Source organism: Megalobrama amblycephala, linkage group LG11, assembly GCF_018812025.1.
Source record: "Megalobrama amblycephala isolate DHTTF-2021 linkage group LG11, ASM1881202v1, whole genome shotgun sequence".
Taxonomy (NCBI): Eukaryota; Metazoa; Chordata; class Actinopteri; order Cypriniformes; family Xenocyprididae; genus Megalobrama; species Megalobrama amblycephala.
Window position 1 is genome coordinate 35,874,483 of NC_063054.1, and position 16,919 is coordinate 35,891,401.

A 16,919-nucleotide genomic window follows, 5' to 3' on the forward strand; every position below is an offset into this window, starting at 1 on the left:
AAAAGCGCTGATCTTGGATTCCTACACTCATTGAATTGTACTAAAAAACTGATTATAAGATAACGAAGTTCACACTAACCGGTTTTGTTGAACCAAAGACCCATCCAATAAAGACTTGAATCCCTGCAAAGAAAGTCAAAAGTTGGGGGGTGTTACAATTAAGCAGCTTTTTACATACATACACATACATAGTATGCATTTCAACCAAAAAAGTTGGCTAAATACATGCTTGCAAAAAAATGTTTGCGAGGAAGTTACAATAGCAAGCAGTTGTGTGAGCTCTTTCCATTAGAATTAGTATAAGATGTAAATTAAATAAATAAATATTTAATTATAGCAAAAAACTTTAGTGATGTGGTTGACGGTTAGCTATTTGTGCTAGAGGCACCAAAGGGCGAAAAAGGGAAAAATCACTTAAAGGGTTAGTTCACCCAAAAATGAAAATTATGTCATTAATTAGTTACTCACCCTCACGTCATTCCACACCCGTAAGACATTCGTTCATCTTCAGAACACAAATTAAGATATTTTTGATGAAATCCAATGGCTCAGTGAGGCCTCTATTGCCAGTAATGTCACCAAACCTCTCAAGATCCAGAAAGATACTCAAAACATTTCATGTGAGTACAGTAGTTCTACCTTAATATTAATAACTAAATAACGACTTTTCAACAATATCTAGTGATGGCTGATTTCAAAACACTGCTTCTAAGCTTTACGAATCTTTTGTTTTGAATCAGTTGTTCGGAGCGCCAAAGTCACGCGATTTCAGCAGTTTGATACGTGATCCGAATCACTGATTCGAAACAAAAGATTCGTAAAGCTTCGAAGCAGTGTTTTGAAATCAGCCATCACTAGGTATTGTTGAAAAGTCGTTATTTTGTGTTTTTGGTGCACAAAAAGTATTCTTGCCGCTTTATAACATTAAGGTAGAACCACTGTAGTCACATGACATTACTGGCAATTGAGGCCTCACTGAGCCATCGGATTTCATCAAAAATATCTTAATTTGTGTTCTGAAGAACGAACGAACGAACGAACGACATGAGGGTGAGTAATAAATTACATTATTTTAATTTTTGGGTGAACTAACCCTTTAAAAAAATACTTTGAAGGGTCAAAGGTCAATGAATAAATCACACACCTCAGCCAGGCTGTGCCTGTAAATATATGTTGGTCAATAAAATGAGTTACAGATAAAAAATTTTGGAAAAAACGAAAAACTGATATAAATGGTAGCAGATGATATGCTACTGAGGCCTACCAAATTAATTTATCATGGTATTCAGATTTTTCCTGACAGAATACCATGGTACTTTGTAAGCGAAACCCTCCCAAAACAAATGCTAACAAAATATTATTGAGAAAGTGAGTCGTGAAACTACAAAATCAACGCGTTGATTGTTTACTAACGGGAAATTCCCCCCAAACGAAGTTTAGAATACAGATTTATCCTATATAAACAATTACCTTCGGTTCCCAGGAGCCTGAGCAGGAGGCAGGCTTTTAAAATGTTATAATATTCTCTTCACAGCTTGTGTTTGTCATTATGGCCTCGCAGCGGCAGCCGGTAACCGGGCGCGTTAAACTCGTGGAGGCGCGCGGGGGCCGCACGCTCTCCTCTTAAAAGCGCGCGAGAGAGGTTCTGCAGGTGCGAGCGCGAGCAGAAGGACGAGATTAAAGTGTCTCCCTCCACCTGTCTCTCTCTCTCTCCCTCTCTTTCACCTCCATCTCTCCGTTTGACGGGGTGAGGAGTGTGAGGCAGATTTGTACCGACAGCACCGCGCGCATTCTCCAGTCAAACGGCATAAAAGGCGCGCGGTTGATCAAAGCGCGCGCTGCGGCGCCCGTCTCGCGGGTTCACGACGTTTGAAGGTTAAAACAAAAAACCGACACGCAACCGCTATTTACATTTTACTCCGTTTTGCATCTGGATAAAAACATTTTTTCTCTCCACCTCACTCCTGTTCAAAATCTCTGAAGCGCTCCAAAAAACTTTTCTGCACAAATAACAACATTAATACGCAAATACAGAAGTAGGCTAGAGGCTTGTTTGGAAAAATATTGGAATTAATTCGTTTAAAAATAATTTAATGAAGCCGACGTTTTGCGGAATGTGAAATGTTGGCAAACGAGCAATTTGAAGGAAAACAACTTGTGTTGTGAAGGGGCGGGATGAAACGGATCCGTGTCGCGCGTTCATATGGGATCGAGACGCCGGTGCGCTTCAGTCCAACGGCGATATTTGTAGTTCATCTTCTGAGGAGTTGAAACGCTCGTATTTACACACCAAGGGATTCACGGCGCAGGAGGATGATCCTCTGGGTGCATATGAATACAATCACACACTCGGTAAACAGCGCTCCGCTTATGAATGTGCGCAAAACTTGCGCTGCACGTGACGTAACGCTGCGTCAATATCAGGCAATCCGTAGCTAGAGCGCCTTTATTCCTCATATGACTGAGGGCTGTTATTATCTCTAGAATATAAGTGTCATTATAATAACATTACCAAATATTATTTTATATATGATAATTAATTTTATATTTAAAAAAAAATGCAAAAAAAGTAGAACATGAGATGTTTAGCATTATATAAAACTAATATATATGTAATATATTCAGTTATATGATTATTAGCCAAATTACAAGGGAATAATTCCCAAAACTAACTGTATTAAAAAGACTTCAGGGGTCAGGGGGATGTTGTGTCCCCTAGATGTTTCACCCATCATAAATTATAAATAACCCTTATTAAAATGTACATTTCCATTTCCTTAAACATATACATATTATATATATATATATATATATATATATATATATATATATATATATACATATTTTATATATATATATATATATATATATATATATATATATATATATATATATACACACATATATATATATATATATATATATATATATATATATATATACACACATACATATATATATATATATATATATATATATATATATATATATATATATATATATATATATATATATATATACACACATATATATATATATATATATATATATATATACATACATATATATATATATATATATACATACATATATATATATATACATACATATATATATACACACACACACACATTATATTAATACTTAAAATATTTTAAACATTTTAAAAAGATATATATTAAAAAGACTTCAGGGGTATGTTGTGTCACCAAGGTGTTTCAACCCAACATAAATAACCCTTATTAAAATATACAATTCCTTAAATATATATATATATATATATATATATATATATATATATATATATATATATATATATATATATATATATATATATATATATAAAACACCTTTGTGACCCAACATCCCCCTGAAGTCTTTTTAATATTAATATATCTTTTTAAAGTGTTTAAAATATTTTAAGTATTAATGTGTGTGTGTGTATGTATATATATATATATATATATATATATATATATATATATATATATATATATATATATATATATATATATATATACATATTGATACTTAAAATATTTTTGTATAAATTAAAAAAAAATAATTATAAATTGACATGAAAAAGCCCATTATGTGGAATGACCCATGAATTGACAATGACAACACACACACCTTATAGAACGTAACATGAAATACATGAAAACATGAACATAACTGGCAATTTCATGATGTTTATTTGTACAAACTGATAGAAAAGGGAGAAAGCAATAACAGAGTTCTCCACTTTCACCTCCTTGAATCTGAGGCACATGTGTGTTTAAGTGCGTAACCAGTGTCTTTATGGCTGATCTAGAATCAGTCCTTCTTACAATCCATTCCTTAAGAGCTAAACGCCATAAACTGACAACTGATCTGCTAATATTGCCGTATGAAACAATCACACAGCTATAAGAGATCCAGCTGCTAAACTTGACCGATAAAATTATCTTCATCTGGAGATTAGAATGCTTAGAATTAGGACCAAAAAAAAATCTAGAATTCTAGATTCTAGATTCATATCACCCCTTCCAAAATCAAATGTGAATTGTAGCCTTCTTACATAATGTCCAAATCTAACTGGCCTGGTTTTAAGTGCTATATTTAGCATGCAAAAATATCATATTTATCTGATCTTATCCTCAACATGTTCTCAAATAAAGCTACGTTAACATTTACATCCACGTCAAAAGCATCATTTCAAATGAAAAACCTCCAGATATCTTTCAGAAACATTTCCTTTCAAGGCATTACGGCACATTAGTATTTACAGAAACTATGTGTGTGCATGTACAGAGTGGAAGTACGCAGATTACTGAGGATAAGCTTCAATCACCATAGCATGACCCTGCAACACACATAGAAGAGAATGTTATGAGGATATTTCCACACGTGTGCAAATGTGTAGAGTACTTTGTAGAAGCGATCGTGTCACACACCTGTCCTCCAGCGGCACACGCTGCCACCAGGCCATACTGACCGCCCTCCTTCTGCAGTCGGTGAGCTACTGTGGTCACCAGTCTACAGCCGGTGGCTGCAAATGGATGCCCGAGAGACAGAGAACCTCCCCATGTGTTAAACTTCTCCATTGGAGGGACGCCGACCTGAGAAAACAGAGAAACAATGACCGTGAGTTTTCATTATCATCGATATCATCTACATTACTATTGCTCATTAAAAGAAGGAAGCAAGATTTCCAACCAATTTTGAGTTGAACATCATCTTTAGCAACCAGTTTTGCATGGCAAATGCAAAACCTGGAGCCTCATTTATAAAACGAACGCACATATAGATTTTATACCATGTCAAAAGTGAGTAACAAATCAGGATTTATAAAGGCAGAAACTGACATGAAAATGTTCTTATGTGTACGAGCATGCCTACAAACCTTTTGGCATATCAGTAATTCAATTAATTCAACAATTAATTGTTTACAAAAATGTAAAAATAAATAGACAATCACAATATGCACTGATATAATTATGTGCACAAATAAGCATAATATTAACTGCTTTTTAATAATTACAACACTGAAATAAATCCATTTATATAAATGATTTCCTGAAAATAATGTACAGATACCAGGCCATATACCGCACATATAAAACACAAGTTTTCAGAGCCTGCTTTGATTTCCTTGCCCATTGATGATGAGTGCCATACTTCTTCTGAACCATAAAGAGATATGTGGAGCTGATGCGCTTCTATACACTGCGCTTGAATTTAAAATGAACTGCGATTCATAAAGACAGATGCATTTAGGAACATGTTAGTGCATATGGACATTTTATAAATCGTTCAAAGGAACGTTTCTGAAAATGTCATACATTCGCATTTAAAATCATTATTCGCACACCTTTATAAATGAGGCCCCTGGTTTCTATAATAATTTTTCTGATGCTTTCTCACGAAATGTGACATCTAGTACATTTATTACCGCTCAAATCCCCCTGGAGTATCCTGAGGTTTAGTGTCTTGCTCAAGGGCACAACGGTGATAGTTCATGAATCAAGCCCTCTTGGGCTTTGAATGCACAACCTATTGGACGATCTTTAAGCACTTTTGCACACCACCTAGCGTGAAACACACACACACGCCTACCTTAGATTTTCTGCCCATATATGTCTGAGCGAACCAATCAGAGTCCATTGCCTTCAGGTTTGCCATAATCTGACCCTGTAAAAAACAAAAAAACAACAACAACAACAACAACAGTAAAACTTCACTTTAACGTCATTCACTCACTAATAACTGCACTTTTTGCATAGAAAAGTTTCCCCCCAAAATTCTGCCACAACAGGTGCATTCAGGTGCATTTATGTATTACTTATACACATGCAAACAGCGTTGGTTTTTAAAAGATTTAAATCTTGAAACATCATTTTTTGAGTTAAGTAAGGGTCTGTGGAACTGCACAGGATATTTAAAGTAGTATCAATGGAAAACTGGAAGGTGATGCTCACGGCAAAAGCTTCATGAAACTCGAACACATCGATGTCATCCAAGGTCAAACCGCTCCTCTCCAGGACCTTTGGAGTGCTGTAGGTCGGCCTGAGAAAGAAAACAACAAAGACAGGTGTGTGACATAAGAGAGAAAGAGATAGAAACAGATATATTATATTATATTATATTACATTATATTATATTATATATAAAAATCACCACACACAGGAAAAAAACATCACATTTACATACTGTATTTAAACCTCACTTAATGTTAAAGATTGAATGATGTTGACACAGATTATTACTTTTCATAATCACTATGCAGAACCAGATTAAATTAGTTTTATTTCTGTTTTTTGACACCATAATGATCAGTAATAAATATAATATATATTAGACTACAACACAGTAAAAATATGTACATCAACAACAGTAATAATTAAAATAATTTATGGGACTATGCAAAATTGTTTTGTGATCTAACTACTAGCATTTGAGACAAATGGCTGTTACACTACCGTTCAACAGTTTGGGGTCAGTAAAATTATTTTCTTGAAAGAAATTAATACTTTTATTCGGCAAGGACGCATTTAACTGATCAAAAGTGACAGTAAAAACATTTATAATCTTACAAAAGATTTCCATTTTAAATAAATGCTAATATGAACTTTAAATTCATAAAAATAAATGTTTCATGGTTTCCACAAAGATATAAAGCATAGCAGCAGCAAATGTTTTCAACATTGATAATAATAGGAAATGTTTCTTGAGCAGCAAATCAGTATATTAGAATGATTTCTGAAGGATCATGTGACACTGAAGACTGGAGTAATGATGCTGAAAATTCAGCTTTGATCACAAAAAAATAAATTACATTTTAAAATAAATTCAGACAGAAAACAGTTATTTTAAATTGTAATAATATTTCATAATATTACAGTTTATACTGTATTTTAGGTCAAATAAATGCAGCCTTGGTAAGCAGAACAGACTTCATTCAAAAGCATTTTTAAAAAATCTTACAACCCCAAACATTTGAACAGTAGTGCATGTAAAAAGCTAACTAATTTATGCAAGCATTACACTGAATACATTACTTAAGTGTTTAACATGTTGTGTGAGAACCAAAGTAGAACTGAAAGTCAAAAAGTTTCAATATTGGTAAAACATTCTTGCCAAACTGATTATTTTAAGATTACAATTAAGAATGACTACTAGGAAATATAGACCTTTATATTAAAAAAAATATGAAAAAAATGAACCTTTAAACCAAAAATGCCAAATGCATAAATGTAAACCTACACAAAACCTTTCAAATAGCAATCTATAACAGAGTCTCATTTTTCTGCAGACTGAATGAATGTCAGTCACGAACTTACACACCACAAAACAACCCAACCACAACAATAACAAAACCCACAGCACAAAACCTCACAGGCCTGAAGGAGAAACAGAGAGGAGAGAAGAAAAGAGGCAGGAACTCACCCAAGAAGCAGCTGGTCTTTTGGGTCTTGAGACACATACACAAAATCTCTGAAGGTAAAAACACACAGACATACAGTAATATCAACATCAGAACCACAAGCCGCTGTGTGCTGTAGAGATGAGCACATGATGTCTGTATGGGACTATAAACACTGATCATTGCACGACATGAACAGCTTCAGGAAAACATGAGCTTGATTAACCAGAAAATTCAAATAATTACATTTACAATTACATTACATTACATTACATAGGTAAAATGCATCTTTTTCCAAAGGTTTTATGGTTAATTTACCCTAAAAGAAAAATATTCTACACTTTTACACACATTTCTGAATACATGCATTTGGATTTCAGATGGCATTTCAGAACGAGCAGCTTAAAATTCAATAAATGCATTTCAATAAATACCCATGATTCGTGGGTACATTTGCACAGATCAGCTAAATTGTTTAGGAAAATACAGATGATGTCAGTGTTGGTAGTTTTTTAATGCAAGGCATTATTTTTGCTTTTGTACCTGAGATACGCTTTAGGCTTGTAACCCATAGCAAGAGCTTTCTCCTCTGACATGATCAAAACTGCAGAAGCACCGTCAGTCTGAGTGAAAACACACACACACACAGAGAAAGTTCAGCTTTGAGTGACAAATCTGACAGATGATCCTTAAAACAAAGGGATAAAAACAAACTAGCATTATCTCAGATAAACTGACCAGGAAAGAGGAGTTTGCGGCCGTAACGGTGCCGTGAGGCTTGATGAAGGCGGGTTTCAGTTTGGCCATCTGTTCCATGGTGGAAGGACGGATCCCGTTATCTTTAGACACGATATCCTTCCCTGTGATAAAACATACATTTGAACAACAATCAGAACTGCTCAAATCAAATCAACAGACTCGTCAATAAAAAGTCTTGTTATTTCTATTCAAAAGCTTTCACAAATTGCCTGCAAGCTGAATTAATAAAATTAATTACAAACAAAAACAAAACCTATTTTTGGTCAGAAACTTAAATGAAGTGGCCAGTGCTGTTGTAATTGTGTTAACTGTTCACCTGGCACTTTGAAGTTGATGACATCACTGAGCAGCCCGCTGTCTTGAGCTTTCTTTGCGAGCATGTGAGACCGCAACGCAAACTCATCCTGCTCTAAACGCGTCACGCCAAATGCAGCCGCCAGACGGTCCGCGGAGTGACCCATTGTCTCGGCTGTGGAGAACTCGGCCACTGCCGGCAGCTAAACACATACAGAGACAGACATTTAGGAGCTTTTAAGGAAGGAAACTCAACTATACCATATAGACTATATTTAAACAGACTAAAAAACTGAAATATAGATGTCCTATTGATAGATTACATTTTATAAAACAGATTCTATCAGACTTGTGATAGTCTATGTAGAACCAGTCAGAATGGGTTGAGAATTACAAACAATCAGTAATGTATGTCATAATTTTTAAGCAAAAGTGTTTATAGCTGTCTTAATAGCTGTTTAGAATTTATAGCTATTTCCTGTGTAATTTCCAGTATAATTTCCTGTTATTTCCTCTAATTTCCTGTTTCATTTTTGCTAATTATCTTTGTAAATAATAATAACTAATAGTAATAATACTTTTCATATAATATATACAATAACAACGATAGCAATTTTAATATATTAAAGGTGCCCTAGAATTAAAAATTTAATTTATCTTGGCATAGTTGAAAAACAAGAGTTCAGTACATGGAAATTACATACAGTGAGTCTCAAACTCCATTGTTTCCTCCTTCTTATATGAATCTCATTTGTTTAAAAGACCTTCGAAGAACAGGCGAATCTCAACATAACACCAACTGTGACACAACAGTCGGGATCATTAATATGTACGCCCCCAATATTTGCATATGCCAGCTCATGTTCAAGGCATTAGACAAGGGCAGCCAGTATTAATGTCTGGATCTGTGCACAGCTGAATCATCAGACTAGGTAAGCAAGCAAGAACAATAGCGAAAAATGGCAGACGGAGCAATAATAACTGACATGATCCATGATATCAAGATATTTTTAGTGATATTTGTAAATTGTCTTTCTAAATGTTTCGTTAGCATGTTGCTAATGTACTGTTAAATGAGGTTAAAGTTACCATCGTTTCTTACTGTATTCACGGAGACAAGAGCCGTCGCTATTTTCATTTTAAACACTTGCAGTCTGTATAATTCATAAACACAACTTCATTCTTTATAAATCTCTCCAACAGTGTAGCATTAGCCGTTAGCCACGGAACACTAGCCTGACGTGGTCATACTCAATTCTAGTCAGAATATGAGTCTGATACTGCTCCATTGGGCTTTGATTATGGGGGCGTATTTCAACCGATCCAGGAAAGACCTCAATTGGATAGACCTACAACCAATCAGAGCTACAGAGTAAGTGTTGATGTTGAGCGACGCATAGTTGTCAACAGAACTCTTCTTAGCGACCATCGGGGCCAGCTGATAAATCAAACTTTTGCCGAATCCCGTAGGAAGGATGGCAAAGACATCTTTCCCATCGACAAATGCGTTGATCGCGGTCCTCTGTTCCTCTTTTAAAATTAATGCGCTGTCGATATCTTCTATAACGGACGCGATGGCGGAATCTACACATCTCAGTTCTTCAACAACAGCCATCATTGTTGTAAACTAATTGACCTTTCGCAAAGACTCGCCCCCCTTAGTTACTGTTGCTTTGTCCGACAAGCCGTGGCGCTGTCACGCCACACAGAGTGGAAAATACATCGCGGAGCAAAGAGGAAACTGACAACACATCGACAGACGAGACAGAGCAGGTTACTTATGATATTAAACAAAGTCCCAGCTTTCAAACTGTGTAGTTATTAAAAAAATTCAAACAATAAAAACCGTTTTGTGGCTCTTTAATGTGTTGTGACCATGATCGTGACAGATTGCTGTAGCGCCTCAGCTCAAGAGGCTCGTTAACCGATCATCTCTTCCTACTAGTCCATTTATAGCATCAAATAAACATGAATGAACATGAGAATGAATGTTGTTTCAAACGCGGAAAGACGTCAATATGCACAATTTTTCAAGTTTAACTCCACCGATGTTAATCTTCTAACTCCTGACTGCTTTGTTGGACAAAATGGCGGATGCGGCGTTCTGATTGGTTAGATCGCTTGTCAATCAAACTCCCCAAGCGCTCTTTGATGACGTGGGTGGTTACGTAACCGCAGATAGCCTGTCCATCATCGATTAAAGCCCGCCCTGGCAATTTGATTGGCTCAGCCTTCTGGGAGCCGAGCATAATTACTCCACAATGGATCGAGTCCAGACCGAACTTCCCGTCCAAAAAATGTTGTGGGCGGGGTTCGGGCTGGCACCCAGGCTAACGGAACACTATCAAACTCATTCAGAATCAAATGTAAAGATCCAAATAAATACAATACTTATGCGATTAGACATGTTGCATCACGAACACTTTGTAAAGATCCATTTTGAGGGTTATATGAGCTGTGTGAACTTTGTTTATGCTGTTTAAGGCAAGCGCGAGCTTCAGGGGCACGAGAATTTAAAGGGGCCGCAGCCTGAATCGGCGCATATTTAATGATGCCCCAAAACAGGCAGTTAAAAAAAATGAATAAAAAAAAATCTATGGGGTATTTTGAGCTGAAACTTCACAGACACATTCAGGGGACACCTTAGACTTATATTACATCTTTTGAAAACACGTTCTACGGCACCTTTAAGTATATATATATATATATATATATATATATATATATATTTTCAATTATTGCTGCTATCGGTGTATCAGTACTGCAGAAAAGGTGTACTGGAACCATTTCAGACATTTTAGTATCGCTATGTATTGAAATATCTATTTTTTGATAAAACTAGTGTATAATTAGGTTTGTTGTTCCAAACGTTTTCGTGGTGGTCCCCCACCGTTTACTTCGGCCTTACAAGTATTACTAATTTTGAACTATGAAGAACTTCTAAGCCAACGACATGTTTACATGCGGCTATGAGTGTGAGCGGTGATTCTGAGGCCGAACATGTGGAAAATCGTCTGATTGCATCTCTACTGATAATCAAATTGAGGTGCACTGGGGGTAATATGTGAGGTGTATTATGGGTAATGTAGTACCTCAGGTGCGAAGTGAGCTAGGCGGATGGAGCCCAGCAGAGAGAGTCGTGCCCCGAGGGTCTTTGCCTTGTTTAGTGACAGCATTGTCTTCCGCATCCTCCGGCTGTGGCGAATCGGAACGTCAGACATAAACTCGACCCCACCGGCGACTACAGCATCACACTGACCGGCAGCGATCAAACCAGCAGCTAGAAAACAAATTAACAATCAACAGTTAAGTTGCCTCTGCTGTAGAATGTTAAAGTTTTATTCAATTTCAATCTGTTCATGCATACTATGTGATCATTGGTTGTTTAGAGTGATGTGTTGCATTCAATATCCGCTAACATCACAAAATGTGTGTTCAGTACCTGTGGTCATTGCTTGGTTGGAGGAAATACACGCCATAGTCACCGTGTGAGCAGGAGTCTTATCTGAGAATCCAGCGCCAAGTGCCGCCTACAAGAAAACAATCAAAATTTAATTTCAAATTAACATATTATATATGCATTATTTCAAATTAGTTTGAAAACATAAAAAATTTTTGTTTTTGAAAGAAGGCTGCATTCATTTAATCAAAAATACAGTAAAAACAGTAATATTGCGAAATATCATTACGATTTAAAATAACGGTTTTCTATTTTCTACTTTAAAATGTAATTTATTCCTGTGAATTTTCAGCATCATTACTCCAGTCTTCAGTGTCACATGATCCCTCAGTCATCATTCTAATATGCTGATTTGCTGCTCAAGAAACATTCATTATTATTATTATCAATGTTGAAAACAGTTTTTGTTCCTAATGGAAAAATAAAGCTCTTGCATTGAATCAAACTGATAGACAGGTGTGGCAAAATGTTAATTCAGTACCCAATATACAAACACCGTCATTGCAGTAAGATGAAATCTCTGTACAGATGCCTGAGCTCTCATTGGTCAGTCAGATAGCATGTTTCTCAGCAGCCAACCAATAAACACAGACCAGACAAACTAAAAATAGCTTCAACATCCAAATTCTATTTTAGAAATGATCACAGACTAGAGGACAGACTGACCTCTCTGGCCACATTACTGGTCTTCACTTCCTGAATAACTGTTCCATAGACAATATAATCAACAGCATCTTTAGGGAGACCGGTTCTGTTCAGCAGACCCCTGAAGAAAAACACAGACAGACAGTTAGTCCTGAACTTTAGAGTGATGAGTGAATCTTTATAGTGTATGTGTGTGTGGTGACGTACTGTAATGCTGCTCTGGCCAGATCATGGGGCATCAGATCAGCATATCTAATAAGACAGAGATACACAAAGAATGATTTCACAGTTTTTTGCAAGGCAACACTGCATTGATATTCCTAAAGCATTCCCTTCAGAGCGCTCTACATAGCCACGCCTCCTTCAAAACACATGAACTCTCACAGCAGAGTCTGCAAAGTGTCACAAGACGAGAGACGGCATTAAAGCAACACCATGCAACTTTTGGCACTCTTGCGGTTAATAAGCAAAACTGCATGTGTCTTGCAGAAGAATATTGTAGCTGTAGCGTTCTCTGTCTCTCTGTTAATGTATATGATGAGTCATGCAGGTACTGGGCTACTCCGCAGCGGTGCCGACCCGACCGGTCTAAAATAGTCTGAATATAAACACTTATTATAGGTGTACTGTAGTGATTCAGGATAAGACAAAAACACGGTTTGGAAAATGGATTCATGATGTACTTGCTCATTATATAAATTTTGTAAAATTTGAACACAAAAAAGTTACATAGTGCAGCTTTAAATTTCATCATGTCTCAAAGCACATAACATTACAATATTAATGAATGTAAACAACTTACAGGGCTCTTACTTGTACCACCTGACTACTGCAGATTCATTTCGGTGTTGATAGTGTTGACATAGAAATGCATAAATCCGAGTCTGAGGACGTTAACAGCTCCAGGTAGAATATCACGGGTCATTTCTTAATTACAGTTACGAAATGGTGTGAACGCAGCATAAGCTTGTTGTTTTGGTTGAGAAGGAAATGTAAAAGGTGGCTGCTGTTTGTTTGTGGCTCTCGGTGACTGACGTCTGTCTACAATTCTGCATAGCCTTACTGAACGCGCTGATAACGTGTGATGTCTGTGCAAGCAGGTGCTAGGACAAAAAAGTTTTGTTCCTGAGACTTCCGCAGAGGATATAAGTATATGTTTGAATATTTAGACCACTTCTATTATTTATTGCTCTCAGGATGTACCAGGAACTGCCTACCCTACAGTATCTTTAATTCAGGCTGAAACATTCATTTGTATTTTGCCCATGCACAACCCATGTAAAGATGATATTTCCGCAAATAACTGCAATTGCAGGTTTCGAACAGAGATGGTGACAAAGAGGCAAAACTTATGGACTCCAGCTTTAAATTGCGTGCCATATAGTTTTGGATTTTGTAACCTTAAAGTTTCAAAATTTCCTGTTGCCTGTTTTCCTGTTGCATGTTTGCTGCTTGGTATTCCTTTTAGAAAATTAAAATCTAGTTACTAACAGCCAAAAAATCAATACTTAGTCTCTATATTAATAACACAAGCTTAAGTAACATATTAAAGCAAGTCCAGTATATCACTGCAAACATTTCAGTAAAAATACTTCAACATAATTCAAACAATATTTCAGTCCTGAAACAGTAGAACACAGCGCTAGTATCACAAAGGTCATGGGTTTGAATGGTTTGAATCTAAAATGCATAAACTGATCAAATCTATACCTTAAATGCAATTTAAGTCACTTTGAATGAAAGTGCCTGCCAAATGCATTAAAGCAAATGTTAATTTCTGCCAAATACATATTAGTCCTTATTTTCAAATTTTTTCTATTTCGGGAAATCTGACAAATCATCTTCTTTACCAGTCATCTTAAAAAAATTAGAAAAAGATTCCGGGTGAACAAAATGTTTGTCTTGGATTTAATTAAAATAACAGTTAAAGTTTAGTTTTGATTTGTTGTAATGTGTCCAAAGATCAGATGTATCCAATTATCCATTATCAATAAACAATGCTGCTTTAATCTCCGTTCTCCTCTTTAAAAATGATTGTGTGATTGTTTTTGTTTCAGTTCACAAAGCCATATTTGAATTTTACTTAAGCACTTTGTGCAGCTTGTCAGGCCATGTCTTACGTGGTGCCAGACAGGAGGAAGGGGGTTCGGACGCCATCCACCAGAACGATGTTCTTCACTCCTGGTTTGGCCAGAGTCTTCTTGCTCTTTACTATTTGGTTATAAAAGACACAGAAAAGAACAACAAAAATATTTTAAGGAATGTGCATTTTTCTTTTTTTATCTAATGTAATATTAAAAGTATTTCATTTAGTTTTATGAGGACCTTATAGAATATAGCACAATAGATTGTAACTGGACTGAGCACAGGTCAGCATTACCTTGAGCTTGCAGATGGACAGATGTGCTGAGAGAACGAGCAGCTGGAGAGAAACAGTGATAATGACATGTTAAATGTTCAGTAATCTGCATAATGTGAAGTGTTCATTAGCTCTGTGGAGACCTAAAACATCTTACCGAACTGGGCAGCCTGCAGAGATGTCAGCGGACTGCTCCTCAGTGAAGTCAACAACATAGATGCCATCTTTGATTATCTGGATGACTTGAGGCAAAAGTATGAATGATGAATCTCTTTATATATGTAAACTTTTGAACAGGATCATTTTTATTTTGTCTTGTGGACTATATGTTAACATGTTTTACATAAAATATCTTATTCAGGACAGTACTAAATAAAAAAATAACATGACTTTTGCATGATACCTCTTATTTTGTTAAAATAATGAACATTTTACAGATTCTGCTAGGTGTAGACCCTATGTAAACTTTTGATCACAACTGTATATTTACTGTACATATGTTTAAAAACTAAAGTAATAGAATTTTTACAACTTATCTCAGACTTACTAAAAACATGTAGCAGCTAAAATAAAAAATAATTAACTGTTTTATTTCTCATTCATAAGTTCAATAAAGACCAATGAAAATAAAACCTTACAGAACTGAGTTAAGCATAACAAAAAAATGAATAATAAATAATAAATAAAATGCATTTATAATTTACACTAACCTGGGCTGTGTATCACAAAAGCATGGTCAGCCCAAGATGATTGTGAAGACCATTGTCATCAATGTTCTCTACGATCAACTTAACTCACAATGCTAAAACACAGCCCTGGAGTGTACAAGATTTTTAATAAAATATACAGTGACCTTTAAAAGTGTTTGGACACTTAAAATAATAAAAATAAAAATGGAAAATGTGTGAGGTACATTACGTAACAAAATATCAAAATTAAGTAACATTTGCGCTCAAATGCAATAATATTTTCTCTTCATTAACTCTCACTTTTCTTAAGTCTCAATATCTTTGAATCAGCTGGTGTTTTGGTGATTTAGTGGATGTATGAATGTTTCCTAGCAGAGGAACTACAGGTGTAGACTATCAACATGCTCCTCTAACCACAAACACTATACTGACTGCCTTCATGTTCAAAATTACATTTTGTTGTATCATTTGATCCTTTTTGATTGAAAACCCTTTGCTTGTGCTATTTTTCATTCAAATAAATGGCACTTGCTTTGATATTTTGCATCAATGCAATGACTTTCAGACATTGAGACAATGTTGAGACAGTGTTGCTAAAGTGTCCAAATGCTCTTTGAGCTGCTATTCAGACTTTACATTAACATTGTGTTAGTAATCATATATGTATAGCAATCAGACATATATAGTAATATATCTTTATCTTTATATCTTTATATATATATATATATATATATATATATATATATATATATATATATATATATATATATATATATATATTATATATGTATATTATATATATATATATGTCTGACACTGATCTGGTGAGTGTGTGTTTGTGTGAGAGAGAGTGTGTGAATAAGTGTGTGACCCTTCACCTACTTCTGTCAGTAGACTGGACAAGGACAAATGCACAACCGCATTAAAGATCTTGACATCATTATGAAACAACACTGATCATGATATAACCACACATGACAGTAAAACAACAGTAATGACATAAAACTAACACTTTAACGCACATAAACAAGTACACGGATTCATTCTTCCGCATGCCTAAAAACACTGTTTAAGAAGCTACTCATCAGGATTCATCATATAAACACAATGTGTGTTATAATATAAGTACATAAATTATATTTTTACCTGCTAATGTTGTAAATGTGGAGAGAGTGCGATGTTTGATGTCTCTCGTCTGTCTAATGACTACAGCAGTGCACGAGCCTTAGGACCCCGCGTCAACTTGGCAACCCGAATCACTGCCTGAGCAGGGAAAAAATCCCGCGGATATTTACTTACTTTATGTAT

At 35.5% G+C, this 16,919-nt stretch overlaps 2 protein-coding genes across 3 annotated transcripts in view; both read right to left on the reverse strand.

Moving 5' to 3' along the window:
- tfap2d (transcription factor AP-2 delta (activating enhancer binding protein 2 delta)) overlaps positions 1-2,626 on the reverse strand; it is a 113,645-nt gene extending 111,019 nt beyond the window's left edge. For both annotated transcript variants that reach the window (XM_048207751.1, XM_048207747.1), the window contains exons 1-2: positions 1,471-2,626; positions 80-123 (exon numbers count right to left, since the gene is read on the reverse strand). The gene's annotated coding sequence lies outside the window, so the exon portion shown is untranslated. The remainder of the gene's footprint in view (positions 1-79; positions 124-1,470) is intronic.
- Positions 2,627-3,672: 1,046 nt separating this feature from the next.
- Positions 3,673-16,909, reverse strand: hadhb (hydroxyacyl-CoA dehydrogenase trifunctional multienzyme complex subunit beta). The gene is made up of 16 exons (XM_048207763.1): positions 16,758-16,909; positions 15,080-15,164; positions 14,944-14,985; positions 14,684-14,774; positions 12,771-12,815; positions 12,585-12,684; positions 11,901-11,988; positions 11,551-11,738; positions 8,481-8,661; positions 8,144-8,265; positions 7,949-8,028; positions 7,429-7,476; positions 5,961-6,048; positions 5,599-5,673; positions 4,437-4,601; positions 3,673-4,345 (listed from the first exon to the last, which is right to left on the reverse strand). The coding sequence occupies exons 2-16, from the start codon at positions 15,144-15,146 to the stop codon at positions 4,310-4,312; spliced, it is 1,416 nt and encodes a 471-aa protein (XP_048063720.1). The 5' UTR covers positions 15,147-15,164; positions 16,758-16,909; the 3' UTR covers positions 3,673-4,309.
- Between the last annotated feature and the right edge of the window lie 10 nt (positions 16,910-16,919).